The following is a 25,232-nucleotide window of genomic DNA, read 5'->3' as shown; positions in this document are numbered from 1 at the left end:
TACAGTTGGATCTCATGGAGGCACTTCCTCAACTGAAGCTCCTTTCTCTGTGATAACTCCAGCTGTGTCAAGTTGACACAAAACTAGCCAGTACAACTACCTAACTACTTTTCAGTCTAATACAAGCTTTCTTAGAGCTAAGGCATGCCTGAATTGTTATTTCACTTTTCGGAGTCTTTTCCCTTGGTTTGTCTGGCGCTCTTCCTTCTTGCTTCACCCTTTGAACTGCTATTGTAAAAAGGTGGTCACATCTTGAAAACAAAAGGCCAAGCTACTAGGACTGTCCAGTGAGGAAAGCAGAGTTTCTGCATTACTCTCACCTGAGAAAACTATTTTTAACTTAAACTATGATGACTTTCATCCTCTTTAACACGTAAAAATGAGTCACTTGATTCGCTCTTTTATCTTTTTACCTCTAAGGATCCACTTTCGTCAGTCGCAAAGGCGAAGAGGCTTCCATAGAGCTTTGTGAATGCATCTCTTCCAGTCTCCAGGATCTCGTCTACTACGCTAGGGTCCAAAGGCTCAATCTCCGTGAAGTCCAGGTCCCACACGGTCTTCACCCATTCTTAAGAAAAAATGAAGTAAAACAGATAAATACCCTCAAGCTAGTAAAAAACAATCACCTTCAGATGCCAGGTATAGTGTAGAAAACAGTCACCATTCCCATTTTAACTACAATCATACAGCTGTCATAAAGATTAAGGAAACCACCTGTAACTGTAGTCTCAAGGGCTCCAACACCCTTTTCTGGCCTCTGAGGGCACAGACATACATGCAAACAAAACATTCATTCATGTAAAATAAAAACAAATCTAAAAATATCAAAAAGAAACATTAGCTATTAGGTGTAATAGCTTCAGGGAATAGTTCTTGAACGAAAGTAGGGATCAAATTTTCTTGTAAATTCCACTCAGAAAAGACACATGCATCACCAAGAGCTTTGGCCATCTCTTTGTGAAAGTCTTATAAACAAGTTAACAAACCCAAACAAAATATATGGCACTGTACGGGGCCCTGGACAATAATCTCATGTCAAAACAGAGATATCACTTCCCCGAAACGCTTACACTAAAAGACAAAGCAGACTCATACAGAAATACTAGGTGGCTCCCAAGCACACAACACTAATGAAAAGAATGTGAATCAAAGGGACAGCAGCGCAGCCTTCTAGCGCCGCTCCTCACTAGGACTCCCAGCCTTAAGGTTAACCCATTTCCTCATCAGATACTTCCCCACCCCACGTAAAACCAGGACCAGATGCAAAACTGGGTATCTCAATCTATCAGTCAGGTGTATCTTCAAATTAATATTCCTTATAAGTTCACCACCATTTAGGAGGACGTTTTAAGAGAAAGTCGGATTATGAGTATAAAGACAGAATGAGAGATCTTCCCTTCACGTCACGGTTCTCAGCATCACAGTACACTCTGAAATCCGTAGGTCTCTGTAGACCACAATCTGCCCATCATGGTTTGTCACTTGGAAGTACCTGTAGCCCATGTGTCTTTGCACAGTATTCCTTCCAAAGATGTGCAAATGATCTGAAAGAAGGCCCAATGAGGGAGGCTGAGAATGCAGCTCAGTCATGGTAAAGCTATAAGCAGAAGGGGACTCAATGCCCAGGAAACTGAAGACTGTATGTAACTGTACCTCTCTCTGTACTTGCAGAAATGCTCACTATAGGCATCCCAGGTGAAAAAGCATCTTTCTTCCTGTCTCTGCTCTGCCTATGATAACTCGATACTGTCACTAGCATCAGGTCAGATCTGGAAGGCAATGACTGGCCCTGATTCCAGAATCTTCATAAAATTATTGGTATGAATTTAGTCATAACATGTCTACTGTTCTTGAGCCTCCACTACTTCATCTCTAAGATGTAATAACACCTATTAATTACCCCTCAATAAACATTTTAAGAAAATAGTTGGTGAAGCCTTTTTAAGTCCTAGATTGTAAGATCAACATCCCTTAATACTGTAAAAAGTCTCCAACAGAAGAAAGTCTACAGAGTTTTGCATCATACAGCACACTAACATGCTAACTTGACCACTAACACATAGCTAATCTGTTTGTTATTAGCACTATATAATTTTTGTGAAAAATAACGTGTATAACATACCAAAAATTGTATCAGCTATAAAACTCTCATTCAATAAACAACTATGTATGTATTGTTTATAATACTGTGTCAACACAGTAATAGATGTGTTGCACAACACTAAAGAGTAGGTAGGAAACCTAACTGGCAGTGAGTGGAAGGGTGTAGGGAGGCTGACTTCTCAACTGGACAGACCACAGCAGTGCATGGGGCCCCAAAGCACAAGAGCAAAGGGGGCTGGAAACAGAACGGTCAACATAGAGGGAGTCTGGGTGGAGAAAGTCAGTCAGTGTTAGTGGCTGTTCATCAAGTATTTTACACCAGGATGAAGCTCAACAGTACAAAGATCCTGTTAGATATTGTAAACATTTGACAGATGAGGAAACCAAGGCCTATGCAGGTTAAACATGTCCAATGGTAGCTACAACACCACTGCCGCTGCCTAACTGAAGCATCTCTAACGCCAAAGGTAACACGTGTAGAAAAGCAGACAGAAGAGAACAGAGAAAGTTCTGTTGTATGAAGGCCAGCCCTGGGCCCAGGAAAGTATAGCCCAACTCTCAAATGCTTCCCGACCTGACAGTCTCAAGGGTAGCACATCTCTCCATCTGTCAAACATGGCTACTGAAAAGGCCCCAAGTTGGGCAAGCAATTCCACTCCCTGCATAGTTACTGCAAGGGGAAGATGTACACAGCAGCACAAGTGTACCTACACTTAGATCAACCTCAAACTTCTGCCACTTGTGCTACTGTCCTCAATGTGGTCAGCTTGCTCTTACAGCCTTCCCAAGGCCGAGCGCTGAATTTGCCTTCCTGACACAATCTTACACTTGCTTTCCAGTGAGCTTAATAGGCTCTGTCATCTGTATTCCCCCAACTTCAACCTGGAGCTTGAAACGCCTAAGTTGCAGCACCTCTCATATCTGATGTTCAGCGCATATGCTAGGCTGTCATTAAGACCTACCGCAGTCTCTCCTGTCTCTGAAAAATCACGCCTAACTATGGGGCCAGCAAAGCCACTGAAGTCCCGTAACAGGCCTGAGGTCTCTGATGAACTCCTTAACACCCCCATGAACATGGCCCGAAGATCTGAGCACCATACACTTCTGTGATGCCCAAGTTTTTCAATAATTCCTGTACTTTCATCTTCCAGTTCTGATAAGGAGGTTTTGGCCAGTGTCAGCCAAGTGTGCCTACTGGTTTGTATGAGCCCATCTGTCAGGAACTGTTTCCCTGCATACCTCCGGTTATGCAGCCTTGTCTTGAGGAGGGAGGAACAGTTACACGTCTGTTTCTATGCTTCAGGGTAGTCAGGATGATCCCATCTGCTCCATGACCCAGAGCCTCAGGAGCCAGGCTGTGAGAGACTCTTTCATTTCTTACAGTTAAGTCTTTCCCAACTGTTGCAGTTTAGAGACAGTGTATTCTCTAATTACCTGTTTCTTTTGCTAGGCCAGTACGAAGGCTTCCATTTTCATGCTGAATTATGGGCCAACCCCTCCCTTTTCTGTACTAAAAAGTAAACCAGAGGAATATCTTTTATCTCATCTCCCTTATTCCCTCCCTCCTCTTAGATATTTCCCCCAGGTTCTGTGGTTTTTTGTTTTTTGTTTTTCGAGACAGGGTTTCTCTGTATAGCCCTGCTGTCCTGGAACTCACTTTGTAGACCAAGCTGGCCTCAAACTCAGAAATCCGCCTGCCTCTGCCTCCCAAGTGCTGGGATTAAAGGTGTGTGCCACCACTGCCCGGCTGTTTTTTTTTTTTTTTTTAGAATTATTTATTTATTTTATGTATATGAATACACTGTAGCTGTCTTCAGATACACCAGAAGAGGGCATCAGATCCCATTACAGATGGTTGTGAGTCAACATGTGGTTGCTGGGAATTGAACTCAGGACCTCTGGAAGAGCAGTTAGTGCTCTTAACCACTTGAGCCATCTCTCCAGCCCCCGGTTCTGTGATTTTGATCCCAGGATGTTATGTGTATTCTGCTCCTTATGCCTCACTGCGGTTTGAAGAAGCTAGCTAGTGTCTTCTTCCCATCATTCTTTCGCCAGATTTCCTGACAGCTTGTAAGCTGATGTGCAGGGCAGTGGTACAGTCTTTTTCTACTACAACTCCTCTTGTATGCAGTTCTGGATAGCTCTGCTTCAATTGCAAGGACCACAAAGCTGCCACCTTAGCCGGCTTATAATCTAGTTTCCTATGTACCGTTTTGAAAGACTGCAATATATTCTCTAGTTCATTATCTATTCTCAGGGTGTTTCCATCTCTAAGGCCTGTTTGCATGGTGAACTCCATCAAAAAGGCATTGCACTCCATAGCACACAGAGCAGTGACTTTCAACTTGCGGGTCATGACCCCTGTGGGGGCTAAACGACCCTTTTTCAGGGGTTGCCCACAGATATCCTGCATGTGCATATTTACATCATGATTCATAACAGTAGAAAAACTACAGTTAATAAGTAGCAAAATAATTTTATGGTCAGGGTTGCCACAACATGGGGAACTGTTGCAGTAATTTCTAACCCCAATAAGCCCATATAAAAACACACAATCTAGCTATTATATTTATAAGATATGTATCTGGATTGGGCAGAACTAACACTAAACTAACTTATTCCCCAGCTATGAGACCCTTTGTTCCTTTAGTTTCTCCTGACCATGTAGTTCTGCTCCATCATGGCTTCCTCCTCCTCTTCTGTCTTCTCTTCTTCCCGCACATTCTCTTCTTTCCACCTGCCCCCACTCTCAAAGATCTCCTATCCCACCTTTTCCCTCCTCTGCCCAATCACTGGCTCTAGCCAGTTAAAATGGAGAGAAGGTTCTCTTGAGACCAGCAGAGTACTGACTCCCGCTTGGGGGCATGACCTCTTGAGGAATCAGATTTAACATTAGAATTCAAACATTAGGACAACCCACAACAGGAACCGATGACTGAGAGGAAGACAACCACTCTAGGATTCCTCCAAGCTAGCCTCACTTTCAGTTTGGCCTTAGGCACAGACTGCCAGATAGATAACGGATTAACAAGCAAAGAAAAGATTCTAAACCTAGCTAGCGTGGAAAGCAAATGCATCTGTTTGCTGGAGCTACCTACAGAAGCTTAGGTGACTGTCAGGTCGCTGCATTACTTAAAAGCCCTACAGCTGCACAAGCGAATGCCACAACACTATACTGCTACCTCACCTCCTGCATACCTGAGCACATCCCCTTCCCCAGGACCAGAGGCAGCTGGGAGGGGCAAAGGGGAGTGTAGGAACATCTAAGAGGGGTCTACCTCTATAATAGTCTCCTGTGGACAATCACAACGGTTCTGATGTCATGCTGTGCTTGGAGAAAGGACTTCCTACACCTCCTCTTATATGGTAGGCCAATGGACTGGTCATCTATTTAGAAAACAAGCAGGAAAGGCCCAAAGAGCTGACACACGCAAGCCTGAACCAAAGAGCTGACACACGCAAGCCTGAACCTTCACAGGAGGCAATGCAGGGTGCACAGAAGACAGTGACTGACTGCATCAGAAAGCAGTTAGGGATTATCCTGATATTGCCTTCCTTGGCTATGGGGGCTTGGGCCTGGAGCCTGGCTGTAGGGACAAGAGGGGGCAGTAGGCATGAAAGGGAAAACCCTCAAGTTCGTGATTTAACTGGCTCAACTAGCTGGCTTTGGGAATCTTGATTTCATTCGGACATCTAATGAAGTCTTCCAGAGAACTGTCTTAGTCAGGGTTTCTATTCCTGGACAAAACATCATGATCAAGAAGCAGTTGGGGAGGAAAGGGTTTATTCAGCTTACAATTCCACACTGCTGTTCATCACCAAAAGTCGGGACTGGAACTCAAGCAGGTCAAAAAGCAGGAGCTGATGCAGAAGCCATGGAGGGATGTTCCTTACTGGCTTGCTTCCCCTGGCTTGCTCAGCCTGCTCTCTTATACAACCAAGACTACCAGCCCAGGGATGACACCACTCACAAGGGGACCTCCCCACTTGATCATTAATTGGAAAGATGCCTTACAGCTGGGTCTCATGGAGGCGTTTTCCCAACTGAGGCTCCTTTCTCTGTGATAACTCCAGCCCGTGTCAAGCTGACACACAAAACCAGCCGGTACAAGAACCATCTTGCTGAATTTATGATCACAAATTCTAAGAAAAAAAAAAATCAACCTGAACATTGAGATTGTCCGTTTAAAACCACCTGGGGAATAGACTTAAGAAGTCCAGCAAGACTAGGCAGAACAAAGGTGACAGATGGAGAAAACGGATGCACTAGCACTATTAAAGGCCAATTATTAGCTTTTCAGGTTGCTGCTGCTGTTGTTATTATTACTGAGACACTCCTATTATTATTGTTTTATTATTATTATTGAGACTGGCTTAAACTCATTTGTGTGGCCCAGGATGGTCTTGAACTCATGGCAATCCTCCAGCCTCGACCTCCCGCATGCGAGAACAGTTTAGCTCTCTTTTCTACCAATTCCTCGTCTGGACTCAGATCCCACCGTACGTTTGGCTGGCCTTCACCCGGGCAGATTGCCACAATCCTGGGGCTTACGGTCAATGCAGAGACCAGGGCTTCCTTCCCCCCCCCCCCCCCCCCCCCCCCACCCGCACCGAGACGCAAGCTTAGATACGTTAGGCGGAGCAAAACACCCTAAGCCCCGAACCCAGAACTCGCGGCTGCGTTTCCTCACCGAGGCTGAGACCCAGCGGACACCAAGGCTGCAAGTCTTCTCCAAGATCCTGCAGCGCCATTCCGACCGTGGACGTACCGGCTCGCTGTCGCTCCCGCGCGCGCTCTGAGACGTTTTGGCTGACCAGTCACAACGTTCGGGACTTACAATTAACCAATCACCGCGCTGAGCCGTGTTCGTAACCCAAGCCAATGGGCTGGGTCGCCCACTGCGTGCGCATCAGTGGGCGGGGCAAAGACGGGAAGTTAAACAAGGCCGGCGGGGATTTTTTTTTTTCCCTTAGCATTCCAGTTAATGTTGGGGTCAGGACGTCACTAGTGTTTTTCTTACCGTCTTATCGTTCTTACACAGCAGGGAACCTAGAAGCTAGTGGAGACAGCATACTTCCTGTAGTAGCGGTCACCTTTGCCCCTTCCGGTGACACTGAGCGTGCATGGGAAAGGTACCTCATCCCGTCAGACAGCACGCAAGCGTTGCTCGTATTCGAATGTGAAGAGTAGCCTGGCGTTTATCAGGCTAAGAAGGAAGAGAAATGCAACCGGAATATTACAAGGAGTTACTTGCAGTGCTAGGACTTCACGGAACATCTGGGCCCGAGTTCTACTGGAAAGAGGCCAGAGCCGCCTTGTAAACAAAGCGCCCTTTGGCACTGCACATGCGCAGATGAGCGCACCCCTTGACGGCCTGGAGGGGGTAGGGGGGGCGGGGGAGAGGAGACGTGCGCGTGCGCGTGGCATCATCTTCGCATCCGGGCCGGAGTTCTCCTGCCCCTTCCCCCGCCCGGCGCCGCCGTAGCACTTCGGTGCGTTACGCCGCGGGAGTCCAGGCAGTTCTGTGTGTGCTGCTGGGCGCTGGACCCCACCCGGTGGGCGACGAGACGCGCGTGCTTGGCGCCTTTCCTCCCAGGGCCCTCGTCGCTGCACCGCCAGGATCTGCGGAGGTACTGTGTCTGGCCTCCCGGTGCATCGCTGCTCTGGGCGCCGCAACCCGCAGCCGACCTCCTTCCTCCGCCCTGCCTCACCCCAGGGGCGCAGGCCATCGGCGATCGCCCACCGCCCAGCTCAGAGCGAGCGGGGCTGCGGTGCAGCGTCCAGCGCGTTCCCGCTGCCGGCCCTCCGGCCTGCCTTCCCCGAAGGCAGCTCGTGCCTGGGAGGGAGGGAGCAGTCTGTGCCGACACCGGCGCGGCCAGGCGGGGAGATGAGCTTCTTCGGCTTCGGGCAGAGCGTGGAGGTGGAAATCTTGCTGAATGATGCGGAGAGTAGGAAGCGAGCGGAGCACAAGACTGAGGACGGGAAGAAGGAGAAATATTTCCTCTTCTACGACGGGGAAACCGTCTCGGGGAAAGTGAGCCTATCTCTGAAGAACCCCAACAAGCGACTAGAGCACCAGGGCATCAAGATCGAGTTCATTGGGCAGATCGGTGAGTCTATACCCTGGGACCTTCCCAAAACCGGGACGTCAGCCTGCCCCTGGAATCGAGTGTGGGACGGGCTGGGAGCAGAGATTTACAGTGCCCAGCTCCTGCGAGGCCTGCGACAGGTTCTTTTCAACTGTAATCTAAAGCCTGAGATTCACCCACGAGTCCCGCCCGTGGGCGACTCCCCCATGCATTCATTACCTTCTTCCGTGCCAAAAGTGACAGCGTGCTGCTGGGGAGGTGGGGACAGCCTAGATAGGGTAGGGAGCCCTCTGCTGTATGGTCGGATGCTCACCTGGTGCTTGGGTATCCCCATTGTCTCTGCAGTATGCTTCCAGCTTTGCTTCATAGTGTGGTAGACTGTATCCTGCAGGTGGGTTTGACAGCTACAGCTGTCAGATCCAATCCAAAGTTAAGCAGTGACCCCACCCACCTATCCATCATCCCTCCTCCCCCTTTAAAATACCGGGCTCATAAATTCCGTCTATCTCACCTCCATTCTGTATTACATTGCATGTGCATGTTTTGAATACCTGTAACCTGCCTCTATTTCTCAAACTAGTACCATGCTGGTATTTAGTTGTCTGATTTTCTCCTTAAAGTCAAAGAAGTGATGCTGCAAAGACTATAATTAAATGATCAAAAATTTGCAGTGCTCAATAGTCACCTTCAAATATTGTTAGTTCTAATAGGACTAGATAGACAAGGGAAGGTAGTAAAACAAAATATTTGGGGAGCCAGGTGAGAGGGGAGTTTGGTGGCACATGCCTTAAATTGCAGCACTTGGGAGGCTGAGACAGGTAGATCTCTGAGTTGAAGGCCAGCCTGGTTCACATAGTGAGTTCTAGGCCAGCTGCCATTACATAGTGAGACCCTGTTTCAAAATAAAACAAAACCCCACAAAGATTTCGGGAGCTGCCCATCATGATTGGCTTGTCACCGAATCTAAGTATTTGGAGTCTTTTGTGTTATCAAAGTGCTTGGGTACTTCAAAAATAAAACATTCGTATCATGAAGTCACCAGTATGCCCTGTGGATAACGAGCACCAATCAGAAAATCCCTACCCTGTATCCCGTACTGCACATATGAACACTGATTTTAGCAACTTCCTTGGGAAAGCTTGCTAAGTTCACATGCTAAGAGTTGAGCATACATCTCATCTGTTTGTCCCCTTTTACAGAAGGTAGGAGGAACCCTGGGAAAAGGAGTCCTGGTAGCTAGATTTTTGCAACCCACTGTGTGGCCTTAAACCTCTTCCTTCTGGTATTTAAAAATATGAAATCTGAAGACTGGATGATCATAAAGGTGCTGTTTTGTTTTTTGTTTTTTTTTTAAAGCCAGGATGTGAAAGAGCTGTTGCTGTACCAGAACAGAGAGTGAAGGGTAAATTTCACACTGGTTCCTCTCCTGCTTCTGGCTGGACAGCAGGACAGGAGCACTGTCAATTGATATTTGGAGCCAGATCACTGTTATCGCAGGCCCTTAGCTGTATCTTCAGTCTGTCCTGAACTAGAGACCAGGGCATCCCCTCACACAGTCATGCCTTGAGGTGTTGCTGTGTATCCCCAAGGTGGATAGAGTCACTCCTTGTAAAGAATCACAGGTCAGATTGTATACATCCAAAGCATTTTATATTTAAGCATAATATATGAAATAGTCAGTACTTGCCTACTGAGAATTGGTATTTTAAGTAGGAGTTTTAAAGTGACTACATCAGTACTTTTGCTCTGTAATACCAGTAAAGATAGGTGTGTTTTAGTTTTTGTCTATCCCATCAACTCCCTGATTATGAATAACTTAAAAGCTTCCCTGCCTCACTCAGGCAGTATGAAATGAGCCATTCTAGAAGGAAAGCATGTCCAAGTCTCTTTCAGTTTAAATACAAGGTAGCTAAAGAGGCTGTTTGCTGCAATTGCCCCACCTGGTCTCTTGCCTAACTCCTTCCTTCCCAGATTGTAATAACCTTACTGAATTTTCTTGAAACCTTTTATTGCTTCTTGGGATAATTTTCCCTGGGACCTTGGCACTCTGACCTGATGGGGACTCAGCTTTGTCAGCTGTAAATCAAGTATATTAAAGTCACCTGGTAATTATGAGATTGGGAGGCTGTGTCTCATGTCTCAGATAGAGGGTTCCTTTATAGAGGTGAGAGTCGTCACTGCCATTTCACAAACTGAATTTCAGCCACTGATTCAGGCTCCCCACTAGGCTTCCTATGTTCTCCCCAGTTAGCTTGCCATGTGGACTTTTACAGAGGACATTTTTCAGCTATTTGCCTTAAAGCATTTACTTCTGCCACATGAGCTTTCACACAGGTAGCAGTGGGTGTGGTGCTTAAAGTATATAGTTCAAGTTCATTCACATTCATTATCCATGGTTACATGACAGAATGAATAGTAATAGATCCAAACAGAATTATAAGCAGTATATTTTCAGAAAAACGTTTCTAAGCAGACATGATGGTACATACTTGTAATGTCAGGACTCTAAGGGTTAAGTAAGTCAGGAAGATCTGGAATTCAAGATTAGTCTGGCTACACAGCAAGACCCTGTCTTGAAACAAAGCAGTAAAGGAAAAGCCTTTCTAGATATGATTGGTATAAAAAATCTCTCTTTCTACTTTTCCCTACCACTCTTTCTGTTCCTAAAATTGATTGCTATTAAGGATATACCAGCTTATTTGCACAAAGTACTTTCCTTGAGTTTCATGTTTCTTTATTATCTTTGTGACTTCCCCAAAGAATCAGGGCATGACATATTGTGTCATACATCTAAGACAGTTATTACAAAGTGACTCCGGGGCACCAGAGGGAGACCAGTGGGTAACTTTGTTGAAGTTGTGGTTCTGTGGTTTTCTCCTTGGTTGCATTCTTTGACTATGTATCAAGTAGGTGGGACTTCTGTCATGTTAGAAGGTCAGGTTATATGGGTAACTGTAGCTGCAGCCAGGAGAGTTTCTTACCATCACTGAGTTCTGTCCTTCCTGATAAAACAGGTTGCATGTTTGTTTGTTTGTTTGTTTGGGTTTTGGAGGAGTTGGAGCTATTGTCCCGTGTCTAACTCTATAACCTGCTCTGACATCTCTTCCATATCTTCATAATCTTCTGTGAGGATGAACTTCCAAGAGGCAATTCTCATGTTGTCGATTCCTTAAAAGCTGTTTTGTTTGTTTGCTCTTTACCAGCTCCTTAGAGGGAGTATATTTATTTCCTTTCTGGAGCTTGTCCCAGCCTGCCTTTCCAGACGTCTCTCTTTAACTTCTTCTTCACTGATGATAGCGTCTTCAGATATCTTCTAGTCAGGCATGGTGGTGCATACCTGTCAGTACACCTCTTGGAAGACTGAAGCAGAAGGATCAGGAGTTCCAGGCCGACCTGGGCTACATAGTGAAACTTTATCTTTAAAAAATGAACTAAATAGGGACTGGAGAAGTAGCTCACTAGTTGAAAGCACTGACTGTTCTTCCAGAGGTCTTGAGTTCAGTTCCCAGCACCCACATGTTACAGCAGTTTATAACTTTAGTCCCATGGAATCCAACACTCTCTTCTGTTACAGAGACATACATGTAGACAAAACACCTAAACACATAAAGAAATAAATCTTTTTTGTATTGTTTTGTTTTTTCAAGACAGGGCTTTTCTGTATAGCACTGATTATCCTGGAACTTGCTCTGTTGATCAGGCTGGCCTTGAACTCATAAAGCTCTACCTGCCTCTGCCTTCCCAGTGCTGGGAATAAAGGTATGCACCACTATTGCCTAGCTATAAATCTTTTTTTAAATGAAGTAAACAAATAATAAAAATCTTCTTCTGCATGAAGCACTGGTTTCAAACCCCAGTACTGACAAACAAACAAGCAAACCTCTTAAGTTTCTAAAGTTTTGGTGTCTTCCCCTTGTATTTTAACTTTTTTTTCTTCTGGAAAGTATGACCTACCCAATTAGTATTCTTTCTTCAAAAGTTTGCTAATTGCTTCCTCTCCTGTTCTTCTAAGTTCCAAGGTTATCTCTTTTCAAGCAGGTTGTGACTTCATTATTGTTGTGTTTATTTTGTTTTGTTTTTTTCAGTTGTCTTACCTTCTTACCCCAAGGCCAAAGACTGCCTCCATTCCATCACTAGTCCAGTGGTTAATCTCTAGTCTCAGTGGCTAGCTCCATCCTATCACTAGTCCAGTGGTTAATCTCTAGTTTCAGTGGCTAGCACAGAGAAGGTGCTACTTAATCACTTGTCACCTGGATATTATTGGTTCAGATCTAAGATTTTACAGAAATTATTTTCTGGATTTTCTTTTTCTCTTTTCTTTTCTTTTTTTTTTTTTTCTTTTCTTTCTTTCTTTCTTTCTTTCTTTCTTTCTTTTTTTTTTTTTTTATCTTCTTTAGAAATCAGGAACAAACTTGAGAAACCACAGCTATGCCAGACAAGTATTTCAACTCTGAACTACATCCTTAGCCCCTGGAATTATTTCAGTGAAAGAAAGGGACAGTCTAGATCAAACAGCTAGGTTCCTGCACATGCTTGTGTAGGAGACAGTAATGAGCTAGCTAGGCGTTCTCGCAGTCAAGCCCACTGAGAACTTAGGTGGTACTTGGCCATCACACATGTCTTGGAACAGCATCTTCTTGAGGGATCTGGGATGTGAGCAATACATCTGATGTCAGCTTACATGTTTTTCGTTTTTTTTTCCATCATATTCCTATTTCAAGTTGAGATCACCTCTTCCTGTTGAAAAGAGGGGATGCCAGACCTGTGGCGCACTGGGTCCTGCAGCAAGCGCTCCACAGCCTTATAATTTGAATATTGTTTCAAGCGAGTAATCGTTTCCTAGCTCTTAATGTAGAGCCTTGTTTTAGTGATCCTGTTTTTCAGCTGCTTTGCTGTCCTCTCTGTATCTAGCACTCTTCTCCTGGTAGCATAGTCTCCATTGGGACACTGCCAGTAAACGTGTGGTAAGGGAAGTCTTCTAGGTGAGACTGGGTAGGATTGGGAAGATAAGGAGTATACAAGGAGCAGTGAGGGCACTAGTGCACAGTTCTAGAAGAGACCATTCCCCTGCTGAAATCCTTTGGGAAACACTGATAAAAGGTGTAAGCCAGACTTGGGAACCTTGAAGGCTAATGGGGTTAGACAAATAAATATAATTAGAAGGTCAAACTTGCAGAGATACACGGACACAAATATCCTTATACCCCAGAGCCAAATAGATAATTTTTAAAAAGTGTTTAATGAGCTCATCAATACCAGTAACCTTGTCCTTAAAAAAAACAAAAACATAAAAACAAAAAAACAACTCCAGAGACTTTTATCTTAGCTCACTTACTCTTGAAATACCAAATGAAAAAGCATGCAGAGGTTAACTGGATTGATTCTGGCAGACTTACTAAGTTGTCAGCAGGGCTTAGATCTGCATACAGCAGAACTGCGCATGCACAACCCAGAGGTTGCATTGTTCCTGCCAGGGGCAGGAGCTGGATGCAGCTCTAGCAAGCAGGACTCTTGATCACATAGTCCGCAAACAGAGGCTCAGAAAGTAAGATGAAAATGAAGCTCTTGCTGCTTTGTGTCTCTCCCAAGCCTAACATGAGACCCAGACCGTATGAGGTGGTAGCTCAGCAGCAAGTCCCAGGATGGAACGTCAAGTTGGCCCAATTTCCTTCTACAGTGGCAGACTCCCTTTTTGGCAGTTGGTGACAGGTATTACCATGAAAACATCCTGAATGCAAAAATTACTTCCTCTTTTTGAGTGAAGAGGGAAACTAATGCAGAAGTTACTTGAAGGAAATCAAAAGGATGCAGTGAGGGGTAGAGCTTCTCCCTCTCAGCTGAAGGGCTGTGGTGCTTGGGATGACCCTAGCTGTTGCTTTGGGGCGGGAGAGGAAATTTTTAAAATATTCTCTTTAGGGCATAAGGCTCTTGCTAGAACACTTGGACTTTCTGCCTTAATTTATTCAAGATGAAACCAGCCCTCTGGCAAATAGCAGTGTAAAGCTACTATCCTGCCACTTTGGCCGCAGTGTTTGCGGACACATTCCAAGCTGCTTATAGCATTACAAATCAAAAAGGCCATTTCAAGCTAGATGTGATGGCATACACCTGTATTCTTAGCAATGGAGAGGATGAACCAGGAGAAGGATCCCATTTTAAAGCTGTGTAGCAAGACCTGTCTTAAGAAAATAAAATAGCAAAAGGCCGTTCTTGCTTTCCTCAGCCCACAGTGTTCCCTCATGGAATTTCTTGTAGGCAGTGAGGCTGTGTGTTACAGGAAGAAAAGCACTGGAGAGAATGGGATGCTATACAGAAAAGGTCTTCTACCCGAGCCCCCTGCTGGGCCAGGCTAGGGACTTCTGCACCTTTGCTAGGATCCTTAAATACTGCAGTCCGAGCATACTCGAAACCATCTCTGTTTCTTATTTCTCATGTTGCCTTTGGGCTGTATGATTGTCGCTTTTGTGTGTTTCCTTCCTTCTCTTTCCACTTTCCCCTTTATGCTGCAGTTTTTCCACTGGAAGTTTATGGAAATTACGGCAATGTGCTTCTTATATGAATTCACTGGACCAAACTCCAATGCCTGGAAGCTGACTACAGGGTTCCCAAGTTAGGGGTTCGGGTCTCACATGACTCAGCACCATTTACCAGGCTGAGTAGCAAGATTGAGTGGAAGATTTCCTGTGACCGATGATGGCCTGCCTAGTCTTGCCCTGTCCTTCTTTGCATGTCCTGACTTTACTAATAGCATAGTTAGTCACTGGGTTATTCACTGTCTCCTGCAGGGTTTGGAAGTGCCATCTCCCTCCAATGATTTGTGGATTATCACTCAGTGCCACTCATGCCACCCACTGCTGACAGCCACAGCCACCTCATCTTTAGACAAAGAAGTAGGCTATTTGTAATAAAAGACTGATGACCGGGCATGGTGGCACATGTTTTTAATACCTAGCACTCAAGGCAGTGGCAGGTGGATCTCTGTGAGTTCAAGGCCAGCCTAGTCTTGTTCCAGGACAAGTTCCAGGACAGCTGTTGCTACAGAGAGACACTGTATCAAAAAGCACACCAAACCAAACCAACAACAACAACAAAAAAACATTGATCAAAATATAACTAGGTAGGAAATAAGCCATGTATATTAACCACAGGATACACTGTAAATTTGTATGGAAATGGTGTCACTAGAGTGGAATTATCTGTACTATTACCATATTCATGAAAGACAGACAGAAAGAAAGGCATACCAAAACTAAACAAAAAAGTAAACAAAACTCAAAAAGCAGTTATCTGTCTTTCTCTCTCCCTAATGCTGGTGTCAAACACAGGGCCACCTCACGCATGACAGACAAGTACTCAACCACCAAACTATACCCTTAGCTCAAGTTAGGTAAACCTTCCAACAGCCCACTCTGCTTCCAAACGCCCCCAAGCTATGGAAAAGTTCCCATGGGATGAGCATGGAGTGTTGCGGGGATTTTGCAGTCAGGTTAAGATTAACAGCTGAGATTGTTTCTCTTTGTCAGGACGTGGTCTTCCCAGCAGTAGGACAGGGTTGAAGACTGCAGTGGGTCTAGAAAGGCAGAGTATCTGGTTTCTTGAGCCCAGTAAGGTTTTGATCCCAATGAAGTCTTCAGATCTTATACTGTTGGAGCTCGACCCAGAGCAAGTACACTGCTCTGAGCAGTCACATCACCCCTGAGAAAGAGAGAAATGATGATGCCCCAGAGATGCTGAGAACGAGGACCACGCTTGAAAGACAGTGGACTTGTCTTTCAACCAGCTGCTCCATTGTCCCGGTTCATCTCCCTCCTGTGGGGTATAGCTTAGCACAGTGCTTGAACTCAAGGATATTTGAGGGATGACACTTGAGCTATCATGGGGCTATGTATCATAACAGGCAGACTTCAGTACTTCCATCTAGGGTCCAGGAAGCTGGAGCCATGGGCTTCATCTTTAAGTTGCCTTCAGTCCAAAGTAGAAAAAAAAACCATGTACATATCAACTTAACAACTTAATTCTTGTATATATTGTTACATATACATATATATATATATGCATGATATATATTGTATATATACTGAATATTGTATATCATATATACAATATTTTGTCTTATATAATAAAAAATTTTAAGTTGTAGAATACAAAAGACATAAAATAATATAGGTCTGGTGATAACATGAGCTTTCGTGAAGAAATACCAGCTGGGCATGGGCTCACGTCATAGTCCCAGAATTTGGGAGGATAAGACAGAAGGATTGCTGTGAGTTTGAGGCTAGCCTGTGCCAGCCTGTGCTAGCCCAGTGAATTCTGGGCCAAACTAGACTGTGGGATTAGAAAGCCTGATCTACTCATCTTGCAGGATTATTGTAAGGATGATATAATGAAGTAACCATGCATATGCTGCAGAAGTCAGGAATTTTGAGGAATTGCAGGCTGGTCTCCAGTTGAGCTGAGGTCTGTACCCCGATAGTCATAATTCACCTTCATGACACGGTAGGCGTTCCCTCATGCTCCTGGAACTCTGGCCCCTGCCTTAGTTACGGCCCCCACAGCCCCCACAAGAGAAGCATGGTCAGTAGTCATGTTAGCAATGGCCCAAGCTTCTGATCTTCAGGCTAAACTCCTCCCCAGTTATCTAGCAACAGTAAAGACCATAAAAGGGCTGTTCAGCCCCCACCTTGCTCTCTTACTCCCACTCTTTTGTTCTCTTACCTCTCACTCTCCCCCTCTCTCCCACTTCTCCCCTCTTTGTCTTCTTTCCTCTCTTCTCTCCCTCTTTTTCTCTAGACTTCTCTCTCTCTCTCTCTCTCTCTCTCTCTCTCTCTCTCTTTCTGCCTTCTCTCTTTCTCCCTGCATTTCTATAATAAAGCTCTTAAACCATAGAGAGTCTCTGCTCCATCAAGATCCGCTGTGCATTCTGGTCAGTGTTGGGAACCTTTTCCCTCATCCCTCTCTCCTATAACCCTGGGGCTACAGGGTGTGGCCCTGGGGCCCCCAGGTTGGGGGCTGCCCCTTCTCCNCCNCCCCCCCCCCCAGTTGAGTGGGCCAGAGGCTATGCCTACCCAGGGCTGAGTGGAAAGTGTCCGATAGCCTCCCCCCTCCCATGCCTTCGTCCGCCTGCCCAGAGCACAGGAAACTGACCAGACGTGGGCCCTATCCTCCCCTTCCCCAGGGTCTTCCCCTGGGCCCCTCTTTTGATACATTCTTTTGAACATAGCTGTTCTCAGAATTTTCTTACCTTTATTGGTGCATAGTTAGCGGATTGCTAACAGGAGCAATGGCCCGAAGCATCACATTGGCATTTATTTATTTATTTATTTATTTTTAAGGTTTCTTTATTTGAGATATATGAGTATTTTGCCTACATGCATATATGTGCACCACATACATGCCTGGTGCCTATAGAGGTCAGGCAAGGACACTGAACCACTGTCTAGTTACAGATGGCTGTGTGCTACCATGTGGGTGCTAGGAAATGAGTAGCCAACCCAGGCAATATGGTAACACTTTGTCTCAGACAAACAAACACAGGAAGGCATCTTTGGGAAGTCATGTGTATGAGGAAGCCATTGGAGGGGCTGGTTTCTGGGGAAAAGAAGAGAGCCCAGAACAAGGCCACCAGTCTGGCTTGAGGCCTTCAGAAGAGAACAGTGCCCCCCGCCTGCAGTGCCCTCTCTAGGTCCATGCAGGTTCATGTAAAAGGTTTTGTTGTCCTTCCAGAACTCTACTATGACCGTGGGAACCACCATGAGTTTGTGTCTTTGGTGAAGGACCTTGCTCGGCCAGGAGAGATCACCCAATCGCAGGCCTTCGACTTTGAGTTCACCCATGTGGAAAAGCCGTATGAATCCTACACAGGGCAGAATGTGAAGCTCCGGTAAGTGTCTCTGCTGTTTCTGTTGGGGTCCTGGTCCTGTCTCACAGGGGCAGGGTCTGAAGCTCTATGGCTTTTAAAGGTCTCTGTGCAGCAACTAAGGAAGAGCACGGGTAGCTTCAGTGTGCTAGTCCGTGTTACCACTGGGCTCCCTTGGGGAAAGCCTGCTGACTGAACTTCCCATGGCAGCCCTCAAACCTGAACGCAGCCACCTGACCTTACTGTTACCATCACACGGAGTCCCTCAAGACCAAGTGCCTCACAGAGTTAGGGAAATGAGGACGAAGCAAAGTGATTTTAGAATATACTGCCTTCTTAGCTAAGTTGTTTATTTGTAAGTTTATATAATTTAAATAATAGATTTTTTTTGAGAACCATTTCTTAAAATTCTTTTGAAAATTCAGAGATTGGCTTTCATTTGTGAGGTGGCTGCTGGCAGACACCCCAGCTTGGTTTCCAGGGGAATTGACTCCTTCCAATCTAGCTCTCCTACAGAACATCAATGCTATTTTGGATTCTGTAACTTAAAAGTATTTAGAAAATAGATAAGTTTAGGATTCTAACTTCTAGATCTGCCTTCTCCATCTTTTGGAAGAGATAAGAAAACAATGTTTCCATGTACAACAGAAGTCTTTAAAAATGTTGCAGAGTATAACAGTCTTTGAAAATTGGACACAGGGCTGAGCCTTTGTCTTAGTGTTCACTTGCCTAGCAGTACATCATCTGGGACCCATTCTAGGGGTCCTGAACCAAAAGCTAATGTGCCTAGGGAGATCTGACATTATTCTTACTACTGTAGTCTTGGAAACTGAGGAAGGAGAGAGATGCCTGGGCCTCTTGTAGTAGAAAATAAAAACCCACAGCAGCTCTAGACGCATAGATTATGTGGCATCACTGGGATACAGCAGACTCTCCTGTCATCTGATCACCTGACCCCAAGTCTTGATCTCACAAGCTCAACTTGTTTTCTCCATCTGCTAGCCTGGGTCTAGGATGGTGAAGACTGCAGCAATACCAACATTCCCTTTTCTTTCTCCCAGTTTCCCTCCACCCATCAGAGCTGTTCATAGACTCTTTGAAATATTTGCACCAGATTCCCACTAAAGATAGTGATTCAGCCTGTCACTCTGGAGGAAGTACCAGTGAGGGTTATCTAGCACTCACTTAGTTTGACTATGCTTTAAAAGAAAAAAGAAAAAAAAAAAAGCTCAACACAAGCTCTTGTTATGTACTGTAGGCTGACTTCAAACTCTCAGTCCCCCTGCCTCAACCTCCCAAGTACTTGGATTACAGGTGTCTGTCACTGGAGTGATCAGTGACCCCCAAGACCAAGTTCTTAGCACAAAGGAGATTCATTTGCCTCAGAGGGTCAAAGGACAGGGAATAAGAGACGGAGGAAGAGGGAGAGGGCAAAGGGAACAGGGAAGGGGTCAGGGGTATTTGTCCCAGGGGACAAAGAACTGCCTCTGGATAGAGAAGAGAGAAGTGGCCCATAGGCAAATGGCAATTTATAAAGGTACAAGAGGAAACCCGTGTTAGGATGAGGTGTTTAATTTTCTTTGTGCATGTTTAATAGGGCAGCCAAAGGGAGCTTTTGAATGCTGGATTTTAATACTTTGATATGTGGACCTTGGTGGTCAGCCTCAGGAGGAGGAACTGGTCAAATGTGGGAATAGACCTTGGTGGCTCGCTTTAGGAATGTATCTAAGGGTTTTTTATTTTTTTAGCAAGGCAGAGGGAACTGGGGAGAAGGGCAAGCCACCATGCTTGGTAATTCCCACCCCTACCTAGTTATTTGCCTTAGTGCTTTTTATGTAGAAAGGTATGGTAGGAAGAACGTGAAACAATAGGGTGGCTCCTCAAAAACAAGCAAGCAAGCAAGCGAGGGCTCAAAGTGTAGCTCAGTGTGGAGTCGCATATGCACAGATTTGACAAATTAATATGAGGCACTGGCTCAGTCCTCAACAACACACAGACATATTTAAACAGAATCACGGTGATCCAGCCGTTTAATTCAGTAGAAGATCCCAAATAACTGAACACTGAGTCTGCAACAGAGAATCTAACACAGCAGTCATGGTGGCACATGCCTTGAGGCAATCTCTGTGACTTCAGGCCAGGCAGGGCTAATTTTGAGACCCTATCTCAAAAAAAAAAAAAAAAAAAAAAAGGCTACATTCAGTCAAACATGGTGGTCTGTGCATTTGGGAAACAGAGGCAGATGGATCACTATGTTTGAGGCCAGCCTGGTCTTACAGACCACCCAGAGCTATATAGTGAAACCCTGTCTCAAACACACTTTGCAACAGCAAAACTATGTTCAGTCAGTGGCATACCAGTGGATCAGGATCTCAGTCCTTTCCCCTCCTCCTCTTAGCTGTGTTGAAGCAAAACAGTGGTTTTTGTTTTGTTTTTTTGGAGGTGTGGAGGACCGTCTGTGACAGAAAGTCTCTGTGAGGGGCAAAGATGTGCTTAGGCCCCAAATAAAAGCAGCATAAAGCAGAAAAGAATTAGAAAGCTTGACTTGAATCTTTAGTAAAGTGCAGTCTTCTACAGGCAGCGAGACGGATCTGAGACCGAGCAGCACTGCCTGGAAGCCGCCGGTGCCCCACAGAGCTGGCAGCTGCATATGCCCTTGATGTGGCTCACTTGCAGGGCTGTTAGCGTTCCAATAGTGCTTAACAGGCACTGGACTATCAGAGGATGACTCAGAAGAAACTATAACTAAGGGGATTCGTCGCCTCTCAGGGGGTCTGTATACTATTATATCCAGGGGACTGGGATGCTGGAGAAGGCAGTGCTGATGGGCTGTTAAACCTTTAGGGTCCACTTACATATCTTCTTTCATATCTATGCCCTACCCTGAAACTGCCTCCTCTGATGAAATCAGAGATTTCTTTGCTACTTTGTTGTGTTACGTGAAGTCACTTTTATACTCATAAACCTGAATCATAGTTTTTGAATTACTCTTTCCCTGTCTTGATTTTTTTTGTTGTTTATTTCCCTCCAGATTGTGAGCTTCAGTTAGCTGTGAGCTCCAAAGGAAGCCAGGAGCAGAGGCTTTGGCACTGGGTGGAGCTTCAGAGCTCACCCACATAGTGATGCCCTTCCTCCAACAAGGCCACACCTCTTACTAGTGTCACTTCTCGTGGGCCAAGGATATTCAAACTACCACAGCTTCTCTTGAGATTTTATTATACTTTTCCCATGCCAGCAGAGGCCAAGCTAAGAAAGACAACTGAAGTGAATGCGTGGCTTGGTTTCTCCATTTCCTGCTCCTCACTTGTATTGATCAGCTATTGTTTAGTGGAGAGGCATGTAAGTGTGTGGGTTAGATCTCTGTGCCTAAATAGCCAGGAGTTAGATACTAAACAGTGAGTGGTAGGGGACATAAAAACCATGCTGTTGGAGTAGAAAGTAAAGAAACCACTTTTACTAAGACAAGGTTCTTAGTTCACAGTCAGTCATGAGCTCCCAACAGGATTTTGAAGAAAGGCTTTGATCTGCCTAAAATTGTAATTGCAGAAGTCTGTGCATATATATAATTTTTTTCTAAGAAAAGTGCCCATAAATTCTCAAAGGGATATGAAGTGTCAAGGGTTAAACATTACTAACTGTGGGGTTCTCTGAGGTGAGCTGCTTTGGTGTGGCACCTCTGCAGCATCTAGAGACTGGAGGGATTCACGGAGGATGACGCCATCTCTTACAGCTATTTCCTTCGAGCCACCATCAGCCGCCGCCTCAATGATGTTGTTAAAGAGATGGACATTGTAGTTCACACACTTAGCACATACCCCGAGCTGAACTCATCCATCAAGATGGAAGTTGGCATTGAGGACTGCCTGCACATTGAATTTGAGTATAACAAATCCAAGTAAGTATCCTGAGACCCAAGCTTGTGTGATTGCTATGTATGGAGTTTAAGAGAAATCTTGACTTGAGTGTCTCCTGAGAGCCTCATCATAATGTGCTGCTGGGGGAGACCACAAAAATAGTACACTAGATGTTAGGCTAGTTAGAGATAGATTGGCCAGGAAATAGAAACTTCATAGGTCAGTATATTAAATTATTTACGATCACATCTGTAAACAAACACAGATGCCTTTCACAGTCAAGCTAAAGTACTTTTAGGTTGTTTGTTTTGGATGCTAGATAAAGCTCCTTCCTTCCTTCCATGGCTGAGAACAACCATGGAATACAATGCCGCTGTCATTTTTTTTCCTCCCTGCCTTAGAAATTAAAGCGAGGAAACCATGCACCGGCAATGGCCTGCTTCCTTCCTGAACCAAAATGAGTTACAGTACAGAATACCTGATGTATTTTTATAAATGTCTTAAAATAACTTTTACCTGCCAAGTTGGAAAGCTGTGTTTTAATTTGTGTTTACTATTAGAACATCAAAATATTTAATTGTTTGTAAGGCGCAGAAATTTCTGGCAGCCATACATTTTTGAATGTAATCTGTTCCTGAAAGTATTTGGAGATCAATCCAAAACTGGGAGCATCATCTTCTAAGTCTTCCATTACTCTCCTTACTACAGTGGCCTTCCCCAGGCGGGCTACCAACCGCAGGCTAGGCATCAAGGAGAGCCAGGTCACGTACTAAGGGTTTAGGAACAAGAGAAAGACTCAGCTACATAGACCAGGCTGGCCTCAAACTTTCGATCCCATTCTTATCTCAAAAGTGCTCGGATTACAGGCACGTGCTACTGTGCCTGATGGGGACAATTTTTAAACCAGGAGCATAACTTGACTCCAAGAACAACTGTGAAACAAAGTGACATGTTTCTATCTTCCCTGACTTGGAACCTAGGGAGGCCCCAATAAAATGACCATTGTGACCTAGAGCCATTCCTGCTTGGCCTGGCCCACCTGTTGGTTAGGGAATAAGTGCTAGGAAGGAGCCCCACCCTCCCTTGCAGTCTTCTTACTCAGCTTGGTCCTGTTTGTTAACCCCCAACCCTCTGATCAAGGAGGCACCTAGCAGCAGTGCTATCTGTAAAAGCCACTAGTCAGCAGTTTTCTGAAAAACAAAAAACAAAAAAGGTGTTTCACAGTCAGTTACATGCAGGCAGGGATAGATACTCCTAGTCTTTGCCTCTCCTTGTATAATAGGCTGTACTGTAAGGGAACAAGAAATATGTTTCTTATATGGGTGTGTTCCTGTGTAAAGTTTCATTGTAGTAAATGAATGAATGCTTCATTTATAAGAGTATAGAAAACCTTAGCATCCAAGCATGGTCTATAAATATCCCCAGGAAAGGCTGCTGGTGGCCCCCTGTGTTGTCTGCATGCGTGGAGTCACCTATTCATAGTCTGCAGCATTTCCTGTGGACTGTATGCAACAGTGTTGGAACAGTGGGTAACAAAAGCCTGGAAACTAGGAATTGCCTATTTGAACTCTCTCTCATTCAGTTGAATGACTGAGTCTTCCAACTTCTTTTTTCCCACTTGCCAGGACAGGAGGCCCAGTTCTGAAGTCCCTGCCAAGGGTCTCATGCTGAGTCCTAGCTTCAGCTTGAAGAGTGTGCTGTCTTTCGGGCACCCCGATACAGGGCTCTGTATATACAGCCTAGCAGCACCATTGGCTAGCCCACAGAGAAAGACAGGAAGGTTAGAAAGTGTTTCTCAATATGACTAAATTCTTAGTAGCTAAGAAGCATAAGTCATGCTAGCAGAGCCTAGAGAGCAGGCAGCCATGCAGAGGGAGAGTCACTTGTTTTGTTCTTCTGCTTCTGCCTGGACTGTCTAGCCTGAGGCAAACTATTTTCTGGGAACTGTTAAGGCGTAGTTCCCTGAAGGCATTGTATGGAGAGTAAAGTGGAAGGAAAAGACTTTTCCTGTGCTTGTCAGACTGGCCTAATACCTTAGAAAAGCACGTACATACATTAAAAAATATTAACGATACAGTTGGGCAAGGTGGTGCACAACTTTAATCCCAGCACTCAGGAGGCAGAGACGGGTTGGAGGCTAGCCTGGTCCACGAAGTGAGTACTATGCCAGCCAGGAGAACCCTGTTGAACAGAGAAACCCTGTTTTGTAAAACAAAACAAAAGTAAAGGTGCATCCTGTGGAGATAGAGAAGACAAACAGATATTAGTTGTTGAAATAAAATTTATCTCTTTTGAGCAAGATGTGGAAGAAGAAAGTCACACAGATTCCAATAAGCTTGTATCAGGAAACTGTTCCCATAGTGAGGTTGAGCATACACGTCCATTATCCCTGTCACCAACAGGGGCATCCGAGATAGCGTGCTCCATGCTGAAACACAGAGGGGCTAGCCACTCCACCACCATCTTCCTCCCGTACCTTCTCTTCTTCAGATACCACTTGAAAGATGTCATTGTAGGGAAGATATACTTCCTGCTGGTGAGAATCAAGATCAAGCACATGGAAATAGACATCATCAAACGAGAGACAACAGGCACGGGTCCCAATGTGTACCACGAGAACGACACAATAGCGAAGTATGAGATCATGGACGGGGCGCCGGTCCGAGGTGAGCCTCCTGGCCTAGGGCCACTGTCACTTTGCTCTCAGACCATGTGCTCAGTCTCAGCATTGGGAAAGGGCTCAAATTTTGAAGTAAAATCTCTTTTTTATTTTATCTATTTATTTTTTGAGACAAGGTCTTCCTTGTAGCCCCGGTTGGTATGGACTGCATGGGAGGTCCCAGCACTCAGGCGGGAAAGGGGGGGAAGAGCTGAGTCCGTGGAGCTGCAGCTTCCTACCCCATCTATAGCTCCGACAGCCCCACACTGACCTTTTATATATACTTAGGGTTCCATCTCAGGTGGCCTGCCTGCACATGCCGGCTATCTCACCCCTTTGGTGGGTGGAGGCAGGAGGACCAGGAGTTCAACCTCATCCTTGGCTAGAGAGGTTAAGGCCGACTTAAACTCCTCCTGCATGTGACCCTGCATATCAAAACAAAAACTGAAAACTGTTTTAAGATTTATTTGAATATGGAATTTCTCTTTCCTTTGGACATTTGGATATGTTTTGTGGTGGAGGGCAAGAGGACCATGCACCCTAGTCATTTTCATTGCTCAGTTCTAGCTACAGTAAAGGGATTCACGCTAGGAACTCATTTCGGTGCCGTGAGAGTGCACTACTAGATTGCTGGCCCATGCTCCAAGAGCTTCAGACAACACCAGAAACC

General features: G+C 45.2%; 2 protein-coding genes across 3 annotated transcripts in view; one reads left to right on the top strand and one right to left on the bottom strand.

Moving 5' to 3' along the window:
- The window catches only part of Ncapd3 (non-SMC condensin II complex subunit D3), a 63,544-nt gene extending 56,114 nt beyond the window's left edge, over nt 1-7,430 (bottom strand). For both annotated transcript variants that reach the window (XM_021171882.2, XM_029481307.1), the window contains exons 1-2: nt 6,795-7,430; nt 414-568 (exon numbers count right to left, since the gene is read on the bottom strand). In XM_021171882.2, the coding sequence (XP_021027541.1) occupies nt 414-568; nt 6,795-6,855 (216 nt within the window). In that variant the 5' untranslated portion in view covers nt 6,856-7,430. The remainder of the gene's footprint in view (nt 1-413; nt 569-6,794) is intronic.
- A 5-nt stretch (nt 7,431-7,435) lies between these two features.
- Vps26b (VPS26, retromer complex component B) overlaps nt 7,436-25,232 on the top strand; it is a 25,337-nt gene continuing 7,540 nt past the window's right edge. The window contains exons 1-4 of the mRNA XM_021171429.2: nt 7,436-8,214; nt 17,917-18,073; nt 21,780-21,944; nt 24,394-24,569. Coding sequence (XP_021027088.1) covers nt 7,992-8,214; nt 17,917-18,073; nt 21,780-21,944; nt 24,394-24,569 — 721 coding nt within the window. The 5' untranslated portion in view covers nt 7,436-7,991. The remainder of the gene's footprint in view (nt 8,215-17,916; nt 18,074-21,779; nt 21,945-24,393; nt 24,570-25,232) is intronic.

Source organism: Mus caroli, chromosome 9, assembly GCF_900094665.2.
Source record: "Mus caroli chromosome 9, CAROLI_EIJ_v1.1, whole genome shotgun sequence".
NCBI classification, from domain to species: Eukaryota; Metazoa; Chordata; class Mammalia; order Rodentia; family Muridae; genus Mus; species Mus caroli.
This window is presented reverse-complemented; position numbering and strand designations above follow the sequence as displayed.